The sequence below is a fragment of the Coregonus clupeaformis genome, unplaced genomic scaffold (assembly GCF_020615455.1).
Source record: "Coregonus clupeaformis isolate EN_2021a unplaced genomic scaffold, ASM2061545v1 scaf3338, whole genome shotgun sequence".
NCBI classification, from domain to species: domain Eukaryota; kingdom Metazoa; phylum Chordata; class Actinopteri; order Salmoniformes; family Salmonidae; genus Coregonus; species Coregonus clupeaformis.
In genome coordinates this window covers 16,220-36,271 of record NW_025536792.1, presented here as the reverse complement: position 1 = coordinate 36,271, position 20,052 = coordinate 16,220, and the positions used below count along the sequence as shown (strand labels likewise).

The following is a 20,052-nucleotide window of genomic DNA, read 5'->3' as shown; positions in this document are numbered from 1 at the left end:
AGAAATGTAAGAAATTATTATTATTATTGTTATTATTATTATTATTATTACTATTGCATACATTATTATACATGATTGTCAAAGGTGAACTACCCACATGATGTTAATGTGTATATCAGAAACAAATTGTTTCTGTTCTCTGCTAAAACCTGTGAGAGAAATTCAACTACAATTTTACCTCTTTCCATTCTCCATTTGGCAACGGGCAAATATCTGATGAACCAAAGAGAAAATAATACATTGTAATTGAAATACAGTACATTCCACTACTTAGTTTTGATAATGTACTGTATGTACCGGAAGCACTTGATAACATCAATATAAATCAATATAAACCAAAACCAACACCATTGAAGTATCTGTGAAAAATGCTGTGGTTAAACCGTTTTTTGTTGTTGTTGTTTTTTTACAAAAAGCTGAACCAGCTTTCAAAAGACAATTACAGTAGCAATGAACAATTAACACTTTGTGCTTCCCAAAGTGAAGGTCATCAGGATGTAGCTACTATCACAGCACCATACTGTAAGTCACCACACCGTCATCATACAATGCTGTTATTGAACCATCCTTACCACAGCTGGGGATACAGTAGTTTGAAGTGGAACTCATCAGAATGGTACCATTGGGGCAATAACATCCCTCCAATTGTATATCTCCCATGACACTGAACTCATTTTGAGTCTGGATGAATTTGAAATTGTACCTGCAGAGATATTTAAAAAGTGTCAATACCTGAGAGACTTTTCCCCATCATTATGCCCATCCACTGAACAACAACAGCATTATACATACCAGGCATTACAGGTTGGTTCAACTTGTGGACCGCAGGCATTATAAACCTTGGGTTTCTCGCATGTGAAGTCTGTAGAGGGTGAGAGAAAAAGGTTAATAACTAATAAGCTACATCATAGAGAGGCTGTCTGAGTTTTTTGGTCTTGAGGAGTGATCTACTTACCACATTGTCCATTTGTATAATTTCTCCACTCAATACAGACTCCTTCTTGTGCACATGCATCAGCATAGGTCTGCATGCTGGTGCAGCCAATTTTGACATCACTCATATGACACACATCAAAGATGCATGCCACAAGGAATGGCTCGTAGGGGATTACCTTATGGCAACTCTCAAAGACCCTTAAAAAGATGCCACGCTTCAGTTAGAGTAGATACTTAAACATGATAATTCACTTCGTACTGTCTTCAGGCTTTTTCAAATGATTGCCGTGTTTTAGTATGTCAAGTTGCTGGCACTGAGATGATTCTGATTGAAAGGTTATCGATCCTACAGAGAAGATAGGTTTCTTGTAAATACGAATTGCTACTTACTCGCTTTGAATGAGATGACAAATAGGTGGATCGCTGCATGTTGGTTGTGGTGGTGTCGGCTCTGGTGGTGGTGGCGTGCAATGACTGTTATTGTGGTCAGCAACATGCCATTGGTGTGCCATGTCAGGACAAGATGAATCGATAGTCCCATTTGGCAAGCGACAGTCATCTGTCCGGTTGTTGTCACATGTCCCTGAATAATATTGAATACCATTGTTAGACAATGAGACATCATGGGGTAATCATGGTAACAGAGTGACCGTAAAACACCTGTACTCACCACACTGTCCCTCAGTGTTGCCACTGAACTTGTCCCAGGGCAGGTATATGCTAAACATAAGACCAGTGAAAGACACCTTGGCATTAATTGCTGGTATGACTAAAAGGGTGTCAATTCCGTTGTCTGTGATGCGGAAGTCCTTGGTCTCATATGCTGGGATGATGCGTTGCTGGTTTACATCAATCTAAGACAAAAATGGTTACAATAATTCAATATTTGTATACCCAATACTATTCTAGAACTGTCTCCTTTATCTAATACATAGAGGAACTATATCCATCTTAAATTAAAGCTAATTTATATCTAAGCTAATCAAAAAGCTAATTCCTCTTAAATGAAAAATGAATGAAAATGTCTTGAACATTCATTATTTGAGATATTTTAATTACCAGACTTGTGAAAACTCCATCAACGTCCTTCTTGGTCATGAATATCTCGTAAGATTGATAATAAATTGTCAGAGACTGAGGACAGGAAAGCCCATCTGGGGCATCACAATAGTAATTGTCGATTACAACACTGAAGTTGTACTTTGGCAGGATTTCTTTGACCAAGACGTAAGAACAATTTCCTTGGAAGCCATAGTATGTTCCATCAAAGGTGACATAGTGAGGGTCTCCCCAACCATAGCAGATACCTTTGTAAGAAGAGAACAATTATCATTTAAAAGCACACGGATGTGGAATGTTTTATGCTGAATTAATAGTGCTGTGATGATATGTTTCCCTTGTTAGACATTCATATACATTTACTGCTGGTAACTATTAGATAACTCGAAACCAGTCAATAGTAAGTATAATTTTTCAGATTTTGAACTAAAATCAATAGCTAAAGTGGATTTTGTGAACTTACATTGACACTCATAGTGGAAACAGCATCCAGATTCGTCATACACTTGGATTGGAGGATAGTTATTTTCACATGCTATAGGCTTCGGAGTCTCACATTGTACATGCTCATAAATAACTTTCCCGTTGGCGCATGTTCCATTGGTGCACTGGTTATGGATCCAGCTTTCACCGTTCTACAAACACAGAAAAATATTAGGCTTACAGGAAATATCTATGAAATAAAACTATTATTTTTGTAATAAAATCATCATTTTGTAAATAATAATTCCTATGGAATGATTCCACAAAAGTTATTATCTATAGCAGAGTAAATACCAGTCTTGGAGGATGGTCATGGTCACAGTTAGGTGGTTGTTTTGGGGTGGTGGTTGGTCTTTCTGTTGTTGTTGAAAGGTGTGTAGTGGTTGGTGTAGTAGGAGGAACTGGAGTAGTTGATGTATTACATCTGGTAGAATGTGTTTCTACTTCACAAGTCTTGTTGCAGAAAGCATAGTAGCACCATCCATCATGGTCAGAGACATTGTAGACAATTGAGCCTGAAAGTATTTTGAGGAGTATTCATTAAGCAAGTTTCCAATTTAACGTGTAAAATTACATGCAAATTGACCATCACTAATAGCTGAACTAATGGTACAAAAGGTTTCAAACTTGGAAAGTTAGAAAATAAAAACGTACCATTGGGGAAATAACTTTGATTGAAGTAGCAAGAACAATGCGGTTCAGTGTGTGGAATCGTTGGTTTGGTTGTTCCAGCAGTTATTACAGTAAATGAGGTTGTAGGAATAATACTAGTGAAGGGTGGCTGAGTTGATGTTGTTGTTATTGTGGCAGCCAATGTTGTGGTGGTTGTGATTGTAGTGGGGCTGGGATGCTTAGTTGTTGTTTTTGTTGTAGGTGGAACTGTCGATGTTAAGGTTTTAGTAGTGGGTGTAGGAGTTGTGGTTGGAGGAACTGTTGATGTTGTTGTTGTGGTTGGGATGTGTGTTGTGGGTTCACATTGACAACATTTCACTCGAATCTCGTAATCAAAGCACTTTTGCTGAAGACCTTGCTTATTGTTGTTACAAATCAGTCCAACGGATGGATTGCAAGTCACATCTTGGCCAAGCTGAGAGATCTGAAGTCCAGGGTATTGTTTTGCTCGACATTCAACTGCCTCTGGAACTGAGCAAATGTGATAACCAGCAGCAATGATGTTCTTAATGGATTCATTATCTCCACCTTCAGATCCAGAGGTTGGCTGACCAAGGTTGATCCAGTCTGACCACACACATGTTTCTTCACCACTGCAGGGAGTAGTTGATACTCCTGTTGTGGTGTATGTAGGAGTAGTGGTTGGAGTTGTAGTAGAGGTGGGAGGCCGACTTGTTGTAGATGGAACTGTCGATATTAAGGTTTTAGTAGTGGGTGTAGGAGTTGTGGTTGGAGGAACTGTTGATGTTGTTGTTGTGGTTGGGATGGATGTTGTGGGTCCACATTGACAACATTTCACTCGAATCTCGTAATCAAAGCACTTTTGCTGAAGACCTTGCTTATTGTTGTTACAAATCAGTCCAACGGATGGATTGCAAGTCACGTCTTGGCCAAGCTGAGAGATCTGAAGTCCAGGGTATTGTTTTGCTCTACATTCAACTGCCTCTGGAACTGAGCAAATGTGATAACCAGCAGCAATTATGTTCTTAATGGATTCATTATCTCCACCTTCAGATCCAGAGGTTGGCTGACCAAGGTTGATCCAGTCTGACCACACACATGTTTCTTCACCACTGCAGGGGAGTAGTTGATACTCCTGTTGTGGTGTATGTAGGAGTAGTGGTTGGAGTTGTAGTAGAGGTGGGAGGCCGACTTGTTGTTGTAGATGGAACTGTCGATGTTAAGGTTTTAGTAATGGGTGTAGGAGTTGTGGTTGGAGGAACTGTTGATGTTGTTGTTGTGGTTGGGATGTGAGTTGTGGGTCCACATTGACAACATTTCACTCGAATCTCATAATCGAAGCACTTTTGCTGGAGACCTTGCTTATTGTTGTTACAAATCAGTCCAACGGATGGATTGCAAGTCAGATCTTGGCCAAGCTGAGAGATCTGAAGTCCAGGGTACTGTTTAGCTCTGCACTCAACTGCCTCTGGAGCTGAGCAAATGTGATAACCAGCAGCAATGATGTTCTTAATGGATTCATTATCTCCACCTTCAGATCCAGAGGTTGGCTGACCAAGGTTGATCCAGTCTGACCACACACATGTTTCTTCACCACTGCAGGGAGTAGTTGATACTCCTGTTGTGGTGTATGTAGGAGTAGTGGTTGGAGTTGTAGTAGAGGTGGGAGGCCGACTTGTTGTTGTAGATGGAACTGTCGATGTTAAGGTTTTAGTAGTGGGTGTAGGAGTTGTGGTTGGAGGAACTGTTGATGTTGTTGTTGTGGTTGGGATGGATGTTGTGGGTCCACATTGACAACATTTCACTCGAATCTCGTAATCAAAGCACTTTTGCTGAAGACCTTGCTTATTGTTGTTACAAATCAGTCCAACGGATGGATTGCAAGTCACGTCTTGGCCAAGCTGAGAGATCTGAAGTCCAGGGTATTGTTTTGCTCTACATTCAACTGCCTCTGGAACTGAGCAAATGTGATAACCAGCAGCAATGATGTTCTTAATGGATTCATCATCTCCACCTTCAGATCCAGAGGTTGGCTGACCAAGGTTGATCCAGTCTGACCACACACATGTTTCTTCACCACTGCAGGGAGTAGTTGATACTCCTGTTGTGGTGTATGTAGGAGTAGTGGTTGGAGTTGTAGTAGAGGTGGGAGGCCGACTTGTTGTTGTAGATGGAACTGTCGATGTTAAGGTTTTAGTAGTGGGTGTAGGAGTTGTGGTTGGAGGAACTGTTGATGTTGTTGTTGTGGTTGGGATGGATGTTGTGGGTCCACATTGACAACATTTCACTCGAATCTCGTAATCAAAGCACTTTTGCTGAAGACCTTGCTTATTGTTGTTACAAATCAGTCCAACGGATGGATTGCAAGTCACGTCTTGGCCAAGCTGAGAGATCTGAAGTCCAGGGTATTGTTTTGCTCTACATTCAACTGCCTCTGGAACTGAGCAAATGTGATAACCAGCAGCAATGATGTTCTTAATGGATTCATTATCTCCACCTTCAGATCCAGAGGTTGGCTGACCAAGGTTGATCCAGTCTGACCACACACATGTTTCTTCACCACTGCAGGGAGTAGTTGATACTCCTGTTGTGGTGTATGTAGGAGTAGTGGTTGGAGTTGTAGTAGAGGTGGGAGGCCGACTTGTTGTTGTAGATGGAACTGTCGATGTTAAGGTTTTAGTAGTGGGTGTAGGAGTTGTGGTTGGAGGAACTGTTGATGTTGTTGTTGTGGTTGGGATGGATGTTGTGGGTCCACATTGACAACATTTCACTCGAATCTCGTAATCAAAGCACTTTTGCTGAAGACCTTGCTTATTGTTGTTACAAATCAGTCCAACGGATGGATTGCAAGTCACGTCTTGGCCAAGCTGAGAGATCTGAAGTCCAGGGTATTGTTTTGCTCTACATTCAACTGCCTCTGGAACTGAGCAAATGTGATAACCAGCAGCAATGATGTTCTTAATGGATTCATCATCTCCACCTTCAGATCCAGAGGTTGGCTGACCAAGGTTGATCCAGTCTGACCACACACATGTTTCTTCACCACTGCAGGGAGTAGTTGATACTCCTGTTGTGGTGTATGTAGGAGTAGTGGTTGGAGTTGTAGTAGAGGTGGGAGGCCGACTTGTTGTTGTAGATGGAACTGTCGATGTTAAGGTTTTAGTAGTGGGTGTAGGAGTTGTGGTTGGAGGAACTGTTGATGTTGTTGTTGTGGTTGGGATGTGTGTTGTGGGTTCACATTGACAACATTTCACTCGAATCTCGTAATCAAAGCACTTTTGCTGAAGACCTTGCTTATTGTTGTTACAAATCAGTCCAACGGATGGATTGCAAGTCACGTCTTGGCCAAGCTGAGAGATCTGAAGTCCAGGGTATTGTTTTGCTCTACATTCAACTGCCTCTGGAACTGAGCAAATGTGATAACCAGCAGCAATGATGTTCTTAATGGATTCATCATCTCCACCTTCAGATCCAGAGGTTGGCTGACCAAGGTTGATCCAGTCTGACCACACACATGTTTCTTCACCACTGCAGGGGAGTAGTTGATACTCCTGTTGTGGTGTATGTAGGAGTAGTGGTTGGAGTTGTAGTAGAGGTGGGAGGCCGACTTGTTGTTGTAGATGGAACTGTCGATGTTAAGGTTTTAGTAGTGGGTGTAGGAGTTGTGGTTGGAGGAACTGTTGATGTTGTTGTTGTGGTTGGGATGGATGTTGTGGGTCCACATTGACAACATTTCACTCGAATCTCGTAATCAAAGCACTTTTGCTGAAGACCTTGCTTATTGTTGTTACAAATCAGTCCAACGGATGGATTGCAAGTCACGTCTTGGCCAAGCTGAGAGATCTGAAGTCCAGGGTATTGTTTTGCTCTACATTCAACTGCCTCTGGAACTGAGCAAATGTGATAACCAGCAGCAATGATGTTCTTAATGGATTCATTATCTCCACCTTCAGATCCAGAGGTTGGCTGACCAAGGTTGATCCAGTCTGACCACACACATGTTTCTTCACCACTGCAGGGAGTAGTTGATACTCCTGTTGTGGTGTATGTAGGAGTAGTGGTTGGAGTTGTAGTAGAGGTGGGAGGCCGACTTGTTGTTGTAGATGGAACTGTCGATGTTAAGGTTTTAGTAGTGGGTGTAGGAGTTGTGGTTGGAGGAACTGTTGATGTTGTTGTTGTGGTTGGGATGGATGTTGTGGGTCCACATTGACAACATTTCACTCGAATCTCGTAATCAAAGCACTTTTGCTGAAGACCTTGCTTATTGTTGTTACAAATCAGTCCAACGGATGGATTGCAAGTCACGTCTTGGCCAAGCTGAGAGATCTGAAGTCCAGGGTATTGTTTTGCTCTACATTCAACTGCCTCTGGAACTGAGCAAATGTGATAACCAGCAGCAATGATGTTCTTAATGGATTCATTATCTCCACCTTCAGATCCAGAGGTTGGCTGACCAAGGTTGATCCAGTCTGACCACACACATGTTTCTTCACCACTGCAGGGAGTAGTTGATACTCCTGTTGTGGTGTATGTAGGAGTAGTGGTTGGAGTTGTAGTAGAGGTGAGAGGCCGACTTGTTGTTGTAGATGGAACTGTCGATGTTAAGGTTTTAGTAGTGGGTGTAGGAGTTGTGGTTGGAGGAACTGTTGATGTTGTTGTTGTGGTTGGGATGTGTGTTGTGGGTCCACATTGACAACATTTCACTCGAATCTCGTAATCAAAGCACTTTTGCTGAAGACCTTGCTTATTGTTGTTACAAATCAGTCCAACGGATGGATTGCAAGTCACGTCTTGGCCAAGCTGAGAGATCTGAAGTCCAGGGTATTGTTTTGCTCTACATTCAACTGCCTCTGGAACTGAGCAAATGTGATAACCAGCAGCAATGATGTTCTTAATGGATTCATCATCTCCACCTTCAGATCCAGAGGTTGGCTGACCAAGGTTGATCCAGTCTGACCACACACATGTTTCTTCACCACTGCAGGGAGTAGTTGATACTCCTGTTGTGGTGTATGTAGGAGTAGTGGTTGGAGTTGTAGTAGAGGTGGGAGGCCGACTTGTTGTTGTAGATGGAACTGTCGATGTTAAGGTTTTAGTAGTGGGTGTAGGAGTTGTGGTTGGAGGAACTGTTGATGTTGTTGTTGTGGTTGGGATGGATGTTGTGGGTCCACATTGACAACATTTCACTCGAATCTCGTAATCAAAGCACTTTTGCTGAAGACCTTGCTTATTGTTGTTACAAATCAGTCCAACGGATGGATTGCAAGTCACGTCTTGGCCAAGCTGAGAGATCTGAAGTCCAGGGTATTGTTTTGCTCTACATTCAACTGCCTCTGGAACTGAGCAAATGTGATAACCAGCAGCAATGATGTTCTTAATGGATTCATTATCTCCACCTTCAGATCCAGAGGTTGGCTGACCAAGGTTGATCCAGTCTGACCACACACATGTTTCTTCACCACTGCAGGGAGTAGTTGATACTCCTGTTGTGGTGTATGTAGGAGTAGTGGTTGGAGTTGTAGTAGAGGTGAGAGGCCGACTTGTTGTTGTAGATGGAACTGTCGATGTTAAGGTTTTAGTAGTGGGTGTAGGAGTTGTGGTTGGAGGAACTGTTGATGTTGTTGTTGTGGTTGGGATGTGTGTTGTGGGTCCACATTGACAACATTTCACTCGAATCTCGTAATCAAAGCACTTTTGCTGAAGACCTTGCTTATTGTTGTTACAAATCAGTCCAACGGATGGATTGCAAGTCACGTCTTGGCCAAGCTGAGAGATCTGAAGTCCAGGGTATTGTTTTGCTCTACATTCAACTGCCTCTGGAACTGAGCAAATGTGATAACCAGCAGCAATGATGTTCTTAATGGATTCATCATCTCCACCTTCAGATCCAGAGGTTGGCTGACCAAGGTTGATCCAGTCTGACCACACACATGTTTCTTCACCACTGCAGGGGAGTAGTTGATACTCCTGTTGTGGTGTATGTAGGAGTAGTGGTTGGAGTTGTAGTAGAGGTGGGAGGCCGACTTGTTGTTGTAGATGGAACTGTCGATGTTAAGGTTTTAGTAGTGGGTGTAGGAGTTGTGGTTGGAGGAACTGTTGATGTTGTTGTTGTGGTTGGGATGGATGTTGTGGGTCCACATTGACAACATTTCACTCGAATCTCGTAATCAAAGCACTTTTGCTGAAGACCTTGCTTATTGTTGTTACAAATCAGTCCAACGGATGGATTGCAAGTCACGTCTTGGCCAAGCTGAGAGATCTGAAGTCCAGGGTATTGTTTTGCTCTACATTCAACTGCCTCTGGAACTGAGCAAATGTGATAACCAGCAGCAATGATGTTCTTAATGGATTCATTATCTCCACCTTCAGATCCAGAAGTTGGCTGACCAAGGTTGATCCAGTCTGACCACACACATGTTTCTTCACCACTGCAGGGAGTAGTTGATACTCCTGTTGTGGTGTATGTAGGAGTAGTGGTTGGAGTTGTAGTAGAGGTGAGAGGCCGACTTGTTGTTGTAGATGGAACTGTCGATGTTAAGGTTTTAGTAGTGGGTGTAGGAGTTGTGGTTGGAGGAACTGTTGATGTTGTTGTTGTGGTTGGGATGGATGTTGTGGGTCCACATTGACAACATTTCACTCGAATCTCGTAATCAAAGCACTTTTGCTGAAGACCTTGCTTATTGTTGTTACAAATCAGTCCAACGGATGGATTGCAAGTCACATCTTGGCCAAGCTGAGAGATCTGAAGTCCAGGGTATTGTTTTGCTCTACATTCAACTGCCTCTGCAACTGAGCAAATGTGATAACCAGCAGCAATGATGTTCTTAATGGATTCATTATCTCCACCTTCAGATCCAGAGGTTGGCTGACCAAGGTTGATCCAGTCTGACCACACACATGTTTCTTCACCACTGCAGGGGAGTAGTTGATACTCCTGTTGTGGTGTATGTAGGAGTAGTGGTTGGAGTTGTAGTAGAGGTGAGAGGCCGACTTGTTGTTGTAGATGGAACTGTCGATGTTAAGGTTTTAGTAGTGGGTGTAGGAGTTGTGGTTGGAGGAACTGTTGATGTTGTTGTTGTGGTTGGGATGGATGTTGTGGGTCCACATTGACAACATTTCACTCGAATCTCGTAATCAAAGCACTTTTGCTGAAGACCTTGCTTATTGTTGTTACAAATCAGTCCAACGGATGGATTGCAAGTCACGTCTTGGCCAAGCTGAGAGATCTGAAGTCCAGGGTATTGTTTTGCTCTACATTCAACTGCCTCTGGAACTGAGCAAATGTGATAACCAGCAGCAATGATGTTCTTAATGGATTCATCATCTCCACCTTCAGATCCAGAGGTTGGCTGACCAAGGTTGATCCAGTCTGACCACACACATGTTTCTTCACCACTGCAGGGAGTAGTTGATACTCCTGTTGTGGTGTATGTAGGAGTAGTGGTTGGAGTTGTAGTAGAGGTGGGAGGCCGACTTGTTGTTGTAGATGGAACTGTCGATGTTAAGGTTTTAGTAGTGGGTGTAGGAGTTGTGGTTGGAGGAACTGTTGATGTTGTTGTTGTGGTTGGGATGGATGTTGTGGGTCCACATTGACAACATTTCACTCGAATCTCGTAATCAAAGCACTTTTGCTGAAGACCTTGCTTATTGTTGTTACAAATCAGTCCAACGGATGGATTGCAAGTCACGTCTTGGCCAAGCTGAGAGATCTGAAGTCCAGGGTATTGTTTTGCTCTACATTCAACTGCCTCTGGAACTGAGCAAATGTGATAACCAGCAGCAATGATGTTCTTAATGGATTCATTATCTCCACCTTCAGATCCAGAGGTTGGCTGACCAAGGTTGATCCAGTCTGACCACACACATGTTTCTTCACCACTGCAGGGAGTAGTTGATACTCCTGTTGTGGTGTATGTAGGAGTAGTGGTTGGAGTTGTAGTAGAGGTGAGAGGCCGACTTGTTGTTGTAGATGGAACTGTCGATGTTAAGGTTTTAGTAGTGGGTGTAGGAGTTGTGGTTGGAGGAACTGTTGATGTTGTTGTTGTGGTTGGGATGGATGTTGTGGGTCCACATTGACAACATTTCACTCGAATCTCGTAATCAAAGCACTTTTGCTGAAGACCTTGCTTATTGTTGTTACAAATCAGTCCAACGGATGGATTGCAAGTCACGTCTTGGCCAAGCTGAGAGATCTGAAGTCCAGGGTATTGTTTTGCTCTACACTCAACTGCCTCTGGAGCTGAGCAAATGTGATAACCAGCAGCAATGATGTTCTTAATGGATTCATTATCTCCACCTTCAGATCCAGAGGTTGGCTGACCAAGGTTGATCCAGTCTGACCACACACATGTTTCTTCACCACTGCAGGGAGTAGTTGATACTCCTGTTGTGGTGTATGTAGGAGTAGTGGTTGGAGTTGTAGTAGAGGTGGGAGGCCGACTTGTTGTTGTAGATGGAACTGTCGATGTTAAGGTTTTAGTAGTGGGTGTAGGAGTTGTGGTTGGAGGAACTGTTGATGTTGTTGTTGTGGTTGGGATGTGTGTTGTGGGTCCACATTGACAACATTTCACTCGAATCTCGTAATCAAAGCACTTTTGCTGAAGACCTTGCTTATTGTTGTTACAAATCAGTCCAACGGATGGATTGCAAGTCACATCTTGGCCAAGCTGAGAGATCTGAAGTCCAGGGTATTGTTTTGCTCTACATTCAACTGCCTCTGGAGCTGAGCAAATGTGATAACCAGCAGCAATGATGTTCTTAATGGATTCATTATCTCCACCTTCAGATCCAGAGGTTGGCTGACCAAGGTTGATCCAGTCTGACCACACACATGTTTCTTCACCACTGCAGGGAGTAGTTGATACTCCTGTTGTGGTGTATGTAGGAGTAGTGGTTGGAGTTGTAGTAGAGGTGGGAGGCCGACTTGTTGTTGTAGATGGAACTGTCGATGTTAAGGTTTTAGTAGTGGGTGTAGGAGTTGTGGTTGGAGGAACTGTTGATGTTGTTGTTGTGGTTGGGATGGATGTTGTGGGTCCACATTGACAACATTTCACTCGAATCTCGTAATCAAAGCACTTTTGCTGAAGACCTTGCTTATTGTTGTTACAAATCAGTCCAACGGATGGATTGCAAGTCACATCTTGGCCAAGCTGAGAGATCTGAAGTCCAGGGTATTGTTTTGCTCTACATTCAACTGCCTCTGGAACTGAGCAAATGTGATAACCAGCAGCAATGATGTTCTTAATGGATTCATTATCTCCACCTTCAGATCCAGAGGTTGGCTGACCAAGGTTGATCCAGTCTGACCACACACATGTTTCTTCACCACTGCAGGGGAGTAGTTGATACTCCTGTTGTGGTGTATGTAGGAGTAGTGGTTGGAGTTGTAGTAGAGGTGGGAGGCCGACTTGTTGTTGTAGATGGAACTGTCGATGTTAAGGTTTTAGTAGTGGGTGTAGGAGTTGTGGTTGGAGGAACTGTTGATGTTGTTGTTGTGGTTGGGATGGTGTTGTGGGTCCACATTGACAACATTTCACTCGAATCTCGTAATCAAAGCACTTTTGCTGAAGACCTTGCTTATTGTTGTTACAAATCAGTCCAACGGATGGATTGCAAGTCACATCTTGGCCAAGCTGAGAGATCTGAAGTCCAGGGTATTGTTTTGCTCTACATTCAACTGCCTCTGGAACTGAGCAAATGTGATAACCAGCAGCAATGATGTTCTTAATGGATTCATTATCTCCACCTTCAGATCCAGAGGTTGGCTGACCAAGGTTGATCCAGTCTGACCACACACATGTTTCTTCACCACTGCAGGGAGTAGTTGATACTCCTGTTGTGGTGTATGTAGGAGTAGTGGTTGGAGTTGTAGTAGAGGTGGGAGGCCGACTTGTTGTTGTAGATGGAACTGTCGATGTTAAGGTTTTAGTAGTGGGTGTAGGAGTTGTGGTTGGAGGAACTGTTGATGTTGTTGTTGTGGTTGGGATGGATGTTGTGGGTCCACATTGACAACATTTCACTCGAATCTCGTAATCAAAGCACTTTTGCTGAAGACCTTGCTTATTGTTGTTACAAATCAGTCCAACGGATGGATTGCAAGTCACATCTTGGCCAAGCTGAGAGATCTGAAGTCCAGGGTATTGTTTTGCTCTGCACTCAACTGCCTCTGGAGCTGAGCAAATGTGATAACCAGCAGCAATGATGTTCTTAATGGATTCATTATCTCCACCTTCAGATCCAGAGGTTGGCTGACCAAGGTTGATCCAGTCTGACCACACACATGTTTCTTCACCACTGCAGGGAGTAGTTGATACTCCTGTTGTGGTGTATGTAGGAGTAGTGGTTGGAGTTGTAGTAGAGGTGGGAGGCCGACTTGTTGTTGTAGATGGAACTGTCGATGTTAAGGTTTTAGTAGTGGGTGTAGGAGTTGTGGTTGGAGGAACTGTTGATGTTGTTGTTGTGGTTGGGATGGATGTTGTGGGTCCACATTGACAACATTTCACTCGAATCTCGTAATCAAAGCACTTTTTCTGAAGACCTTGCTTATTGTTGTTACAAATCAGTCCAACGGATGGATTGCAAGTCACGTCTTGGCCAAGCTGAGAGATCTGAAGTCCAGGGTATTGTTTTGCTCTGCACTCAACTGCCTCTGGAGCTGAGCAAATGTGATAACCAGCAGCAATGATGTTCTTAATGGATTCATCATCTCCACCTTCAGATCCAGAGGTTGGCTGACCAAGGTTGATCCAGTCTGACCACACACATGTTTCTTCACCACTGCAGGGAGTAGTTGATACTCCTGTTGTGGTGTATGTAGGAGTAGTGGTTGAAGTTGTAGTAGAGGTGGGAGGCCGACTTGTTGTTGTAGATGGAACTGTCGATGTTAAGGTTTTAGTAGTGGGTGTAGGAGTTGTGGTTGGAGGAACTGTTGATGTTGTTGTTGTGGTTGGGATGGATGTTGTGGGTCCACAATGACAACATTTCACTCGAATCTCGTAATCAAAGCACTTTTGCTGAAGACCTTGCTTATTGTTGTTACAAATCAGTCCAACGGATGGATTGCAAGTCACGTCTTGGCCAAGCTGAGAGATCTGAAGTCCAGGGTATTGTTTTGCTCTACATTCAACTGCCTCTGGAACTGAGCAAATGTGATAACCAGCAGCAATGATGTTCTTAATGGATTCATTATCTCCACCTTCAGATCCAGAGGTTGGCTGACCAAGGTTGATCCAGTCTGACCACACACATGTTTCTTCACCACTGCAGGGGAGTAGTTGATACTCCTGTTGTGGTGTATGTAGGAGTAGTGGTTGGAGTTGTAGTAGAGGTGGGAGGCCGACTTGTTGTTGTAGATGGAACTGTCGATGTTAAGGTTTTAGTAGTGGGTGTAGGAGTTGTGGTTGGAGGAACTGTTGATGTTGTTGTTGTGGTTGGGATGGATGTTGTGGGTCCACATTGACAACATTTCACTCGAATCTCGTAATCAAAGCACTTTTGCTGAAGACCTTGCTTATTGTTGTTACAAATCAGTCCAACGGATGGATTGCAAGTCACGTCTTGGCCAAGCTGAGAGATCTGAAGTCCAGGGTATTGTTTTGCTCTACATTCAACTGCCTCTGGAGCTGAGCAAATGTGATAACCAGCAGCAATGATGTTCTTAATGGATTCATTATCTCCACCTTCAGATCCAGAGGTTGGCTGACCAAGGTTGATCCAGTCTGACCACACACATGTTTCTTCACCACTGCAGGGAGTAGTTGATACTCCTGTTGTGGTGTATGTAGGAGTAGTGGTTGGAGTTGTAGTAGAGGTGGGAGGCCGACTTGTTGTTGTAGATGGAACTGTCGATGTTAAGGTTTTAGTAGTGGGTGTAGGAGTTGTGGTTGGAGGAACTGTTGATGTTGTTGTTGTGGTTGGGATGGATGTTGTGGGTCCACATTGACAACATTTCACTCGAATCTCGTAATCAAAGCACTTTTGCTGAAGACCTTGCTTATTGTTGTTACAAATCAGTCCAACGGATGGATTGCAAGTCACATCTTGGCCAAGCTGAGAGATCTGAAGTCCAGGGTATTGTTTTGCTCTACATTCAACTGCCTCTGGAACTGAGCAAATGTGATAACCAGCAGCAATGATGTTCTTAATGGATTCATTATCTCCACCTTCAGTTCCAGAGGTTGGCTGACCAAGGTTGATCCAGTCTGACCACACACATGTTTCTTCACCACTGCAGGGAGTAGTTGATACTCCTGTTGTGGTGTATGTAGGAGTAGTGGTTGGAGTTGTAGTAGAGGTGAGAGGCCGACTTGTTGTTGTAGATGGAACTGTCGATGTTAAGGTTTTAGTAGTGGGTGTAGGAGTTGTGGTTGGAGGAACTGTTGATGTTGTTGTTGTGGTTGGGATGTGTGTTGTGGGTCCACATTGACAACATTTCACTCGAATCTCGTAATCAAAGCACTTTTGCTGAAGACCTTGCTTATTGTTGTTACAAATCAGTCCAACGGATGGATTGCAAGTCACGTCTTGGCCAAGCTGAGAGATCTGAAGTCCAGGGTATTGTTTTGCTCTACATTCAACTGCCTCTGGAACTGAGCAAATGTGATAACCAGCAGCAATGATGTTCTTAATGGATTCATTATCTCCACCTTCAGATCCAGAGGTTGGCTGACCAAGGTTGATCCAGTCTGACCACACACATGTTTCTTCACCACTGCAGGGAGTAGTTGATACTCCTGTTGTGGTGTATGTAGGAGTAGTGGTTGGAGTTGTAGTAGAGGTGGGAGGCCGACTTGTTGTTGTAGATGGAACTGTCGATGTTAAGGTTTTAGTAGTGGGTGTAGGAGTTGTGGTTGGAGGAACTGTTGATGTTGTTGTTGTGGTTGGGATGGATGTTGTGGGTCCACATTGACAACATTTCACTCGAATCTCGTAATCAAAGCACTTTTTCTGAAGACCTTGCTTATTGTTGTTACAAATCAGTCCAACGGATGGATTGCAAGTCACGTCTTGGCCAAGCTGAGAGATCTGAAGTCCAGGGTATTGTTTTGCTCTGCACTCAACTGCCTCTGGAGCTGAGCAAATGTGATAACCAGCAGCAATGATGTTCTTAATGGATTCGTTATCTCCACCTTCAGATCCAGAGGTTGGCTGACCAAGGTTGATCCAGTCTGACCACACACATGTTTCTTCACCACTGCAGGGAGTAGTTGATACTCCTGTTGTGGTGTATGTAGGAGTAGTGGTTGGAGTTGTAGTAGAGGTGGGAGGCCGACTTGTTGTTGTAGATGGAACTGTCGATGTTAAGGTTTTAGTAGTGGGTGTAGGAGTTGTGGTTGGAGGAACTGTTGATGTTGTTGTTGTGGTTGGGATGGATGTTGTGGGTCCACATTGACAACATTTCACTCGAATCTCGTAATCAAAGCACTTTTGCTGAAGACCTTGCTTATTGTTGTTACAAATCAGTCCAACGGATGGATTGCAAGTCACGTCTTGGCCAAGCTGAGAGATCTGAAGTCCAGGGTATTGTTTTGCTCTACATTCAACTGCCTCTGGAACTGAGCAAATGTGATAACCAGCAGCAATGATGTTCTTAATGGATTCATCATCTCCACCTTCAGATCCAGAGGTTGGCTGACCAAGGTTGATCCAGTCTGACCACACACATGTTTCTTCACCACTGCAGGGGAGTAGTTGATACTCCTGTTGTGGTGTATGTAGGAGTAGTGGTTGGAGTTGTAGTAGAGGTGGGAGGCCGACTTGTTGTTGTAGATGGAACTGTCGATGTTAAGGTTTTAGTAGTGGGTGTAGGAGTTGTGGTTGGAGGAACTGTTGATGTTGTTGTTGTGGTTGGGATGGATGTTGTGGGTCCACATTGACAACATTTCACTCGAATCTCGTAATCAAAGCACTTTTGCTGAAGACCTTGCTTATTGTTGTTACAAATCAGTCCAACGGATGGATTGCAAGTCACGTCTTGGCCAAGCTGAGAGATCTGAAGTCCAGGGTATTGTTTTGCTCTGCATTCAACTGCCTCTGGAGCTGAGCAAATGTGATAACCAGCAGCAATGATGTTCTTAATGGATTCATTATCTCCACCTTCAGATCCAGAGGTTGGCTGACCAAGGTTGATCCAGTCTGACCACACACATGTTTCTTCACCACTGCAGGGAGTAGTTGATACTCCTGTTGTGGTGTATGTAGGAGTAGTGGTTGGAGTTGTAGTAGAGGTGAGAGGCCGACTTGTTGTTGTAAATGGAACTGTCGATGTTAAGGTTTTAGTATTGGGTGTAGGAGTTGTGGTTGGAGGAACTGTTGATGTTGTTGTTGTGGTTGGGATGGATGTTGTGGGTTCACATTGACAACATTTCACTCGAATCTCGTAATCAAAGCACTTTTGCTGAAGACCTTGCTTATTGTTGTTACAAATCAGTCCAACGGATGGATTGCAAGTCACATCTTGGCCAAGCTGAGAGATCTGAAGTCCAGGGTATTGTTTTGCTCTACATTCAACTGCCTCTGGAACTGAGCAAATGTGATAACCAGCAGCAATGATGTTCTTAATGGATTCATTATCTCCACCTTCAGATCCAGAGGTTGGCTGACCAAGGTTGATCCAGTCTGACCACACACATGTTTCTTCACCACTGCAGGGAGTAGTTGATACTCCTGTTGTGGTGTATGTAGGAGTAGTGGTTGGAGTTGTAGTAGAGGTGGGAGGCCGACTTGTTGTTGTAGATGGAACTGTCGATGTTAAGGTTTTAGTAGTGGGTGTAGGAGTTGTGGTTGGAGGAACTGTTGATGTTGTTGTTGTGGTTGGGATGGATGTTGTGGGTCCACATTGACAACATTTCACTCGAATCTCGTAATCAAAGCACTTTTGCTGAAGACCTTGCTTATTGTTGTTACAAATCAGTCCAACGGATGGATTGCAAGTCACGTCTTGGCCAAGCTGAGAGATCTGAAGTCCAGGGTATTGTTTTGCTCTACATTCAACTGCCTCTGGAACTGAGCAAATGTGATAACCAGCAGCAATGATGTTCTTAATGGATTCATTATCTCCACCTTCAGATCCAGAGGTTGGCTGACCAAGGTTGATCCAGTCTGACCACACACATGTTTCTTCACCACTGCAGGGAGTAGTTGATACTCCTGTTGTGGTGTATGTAGGAGTAGTGGTTGGAGTTGTAGTAGAGGTGGGAGGCCGACTTGTTGTTGTAGATGGAACTGTCGATGTTAAGGTTTTAGTAGTGGGTGTAGGAGTTGTGGTTGGAGGAACTGTTGATGTTGTTGTTGTGGTTGGGATGGATGTTGTGGGTCCACATTGACAACATTTCACTCGAATTTCGTAATCAAAGCACTTTTTCTGAAGACCTTGCTTATTGTTGTTACAAATCAGTCCAACGGATGGATTGCAAGTCACATCTTGGCCAAGCTGAGAGATCTGAAGTCCAGGGTATTGTTTTGCTCTGCACTCAACTGCCTCTGGAGCTGAGCAAATGTGATAACCAGCAGCAATGATGTTCTTAATGGATTCATTATCTCCACCTTCAGATCCAGAGGTTGGCTGACCAAGGTTGATCCAGTCTGACCACACACATGTTTCTTCACCACTGCAGGGGAGTAGTTGATACTCCTGTTGTGGTGTATGTAGGAGTAGTGGTTGGAGTTGTAGTAGAGGTGGGAGGCCGACTTGTTGTTGTAGATGGAACTGTCGATGTTAAGGTTTTAGTAGTGGGTGTAGGAGTTGTGGTTGGAGGAACTGTTGATGTTGTTGTTGTGGTTGGGATGGATGTTGTGGGTCCACATTGACAACATTTCACTCGAATCTCGTAATCAAAGCACTTTTGCTGAAGACCTTGCTTATTGTTGTTACAAATCAGTCCAACGGATGGATTGCAAGTCACATCTTGGCCAAGCTGAGAGATCTGAAGTCCAGGGTATTGTTTTGCTCTACATTCAACTGCCTCTGGAACTGAGCAAATGTGATAACCAGCAGCAATGATGTTCTTAATGGATTCATTATCTCCACCTTCAGATCCAGAGGTTGGCTGACCAAGGTTGATCCAGTCTGACCACACACATGTTTCTTCACCACTGCAGGGAGTAGTTGATACTCCTGTTGTGGTGTATGTAGGAGTAGTGGTTGGTGTTGTAGTAGAGGTGGGAGGCCGACTTGTTGTTGTAGATGGAACTGTCGATGTTAAGGTTTTAGTAGTGGGTGTAGGAGTTGTGGTTGGAGGAACTGTTGATGTTGTTGTTGTGGTTGGGATGTGTGTTGTGGGTTCACATTGACAACATTTCACTCGAATCTCGTAATCAAAGCACTTTTGCTGAAGACCTTGCTTATTGTTGTTACAAATCAGTCCAACGGATGGATTGCAAGTCACATCTTGGCCAAGCTGAGAGATCTGAAGTCCAGGGTATTGTTTTGCTCTGCACTCAACTGCCTCTGGAGCTGAGCAAATGTGATAACCAGCAGCAATGATGTTCTTAATGGATTCATTATCTCCACCTTCAGATCCAGAGGTTGGCTGACCAAGGTTGATCCAGTCTGACCACACACATGTTTCTTCACCACTGCAGGGAGTAGTTGATACTCCTGTTGTGGTGTATGTAGGAGTAGTGGTTGGAGTTGTAGTAGAGGTGGGAGGCCGACTTGTTGTTGTAGATGAAACTGTCGACGTTAAGGTTTTAGTAGTGGGTGTAGGAGTTGTGGTTGGAGGAACTGTTGATGTTGTTGTTGTGGTTGGGATGGATGTTGTGGGTCCACATTGACAACATTTCACTCGAATCTCGTAATCAAAGCAGTTTTGCTGAAGACCTTGCTTATTGTTGTTACAAATCAGTCCAACGGATGGATTGCAAGTCACGTCTTGGCCAAGCTGAGAGATCTGAAGTCCAGGGTATTGTTTTGCTCTACATTCAACTGCCTCTGGAACTGAG

At 43.7% G+C, this 20,052-nt stretch overlaps 1 protein-coding gene across 1 annotated transcript in view; it reads right to left on the bottom strand.

Annotated features, from left to right (window-relative positions):
* Positions 1-20,052, bottom strand: part of LOC121561485 (mucin-5AC-like) — a 37,705-nt gene that overhangs the window by 2,973 nt on the left and 14,680 nt on the right. Inside the window, exons 27-35 of the mRNA XM_045220203.1 lie at positions 2,773-2,993; positions 2,459-2,630; positions 1,996-2,243; positions 1,607-1,790; positions 1,327-1,519; positions 956-1,134; positions 793-862; positions 573-703; positions 179-213 (exon numbers count right to left, since the gene is read on the bottom strand). Of these exons, the coding sequence (XP_045076138.1) occupies positions 179-213; positions 573-703; positions 793-862; positions 956-1,134; positions 1,327-1,519; positions 1,607-1,790; positions 1,996-2,243; positions 2,459-2,630; positions 2,773-2,993 (1,433 nt within the window). The remainder of the gene's footprint in view (positions 1-178; positions 214-572; positions 704-792; positions 863-955; positions 1,135-1,326; positions 1,520-1,606; positions 1,791-1,995; positions 2,244-2,458; positions 2,631-2,772; positions 2,994-20,052) is intronic.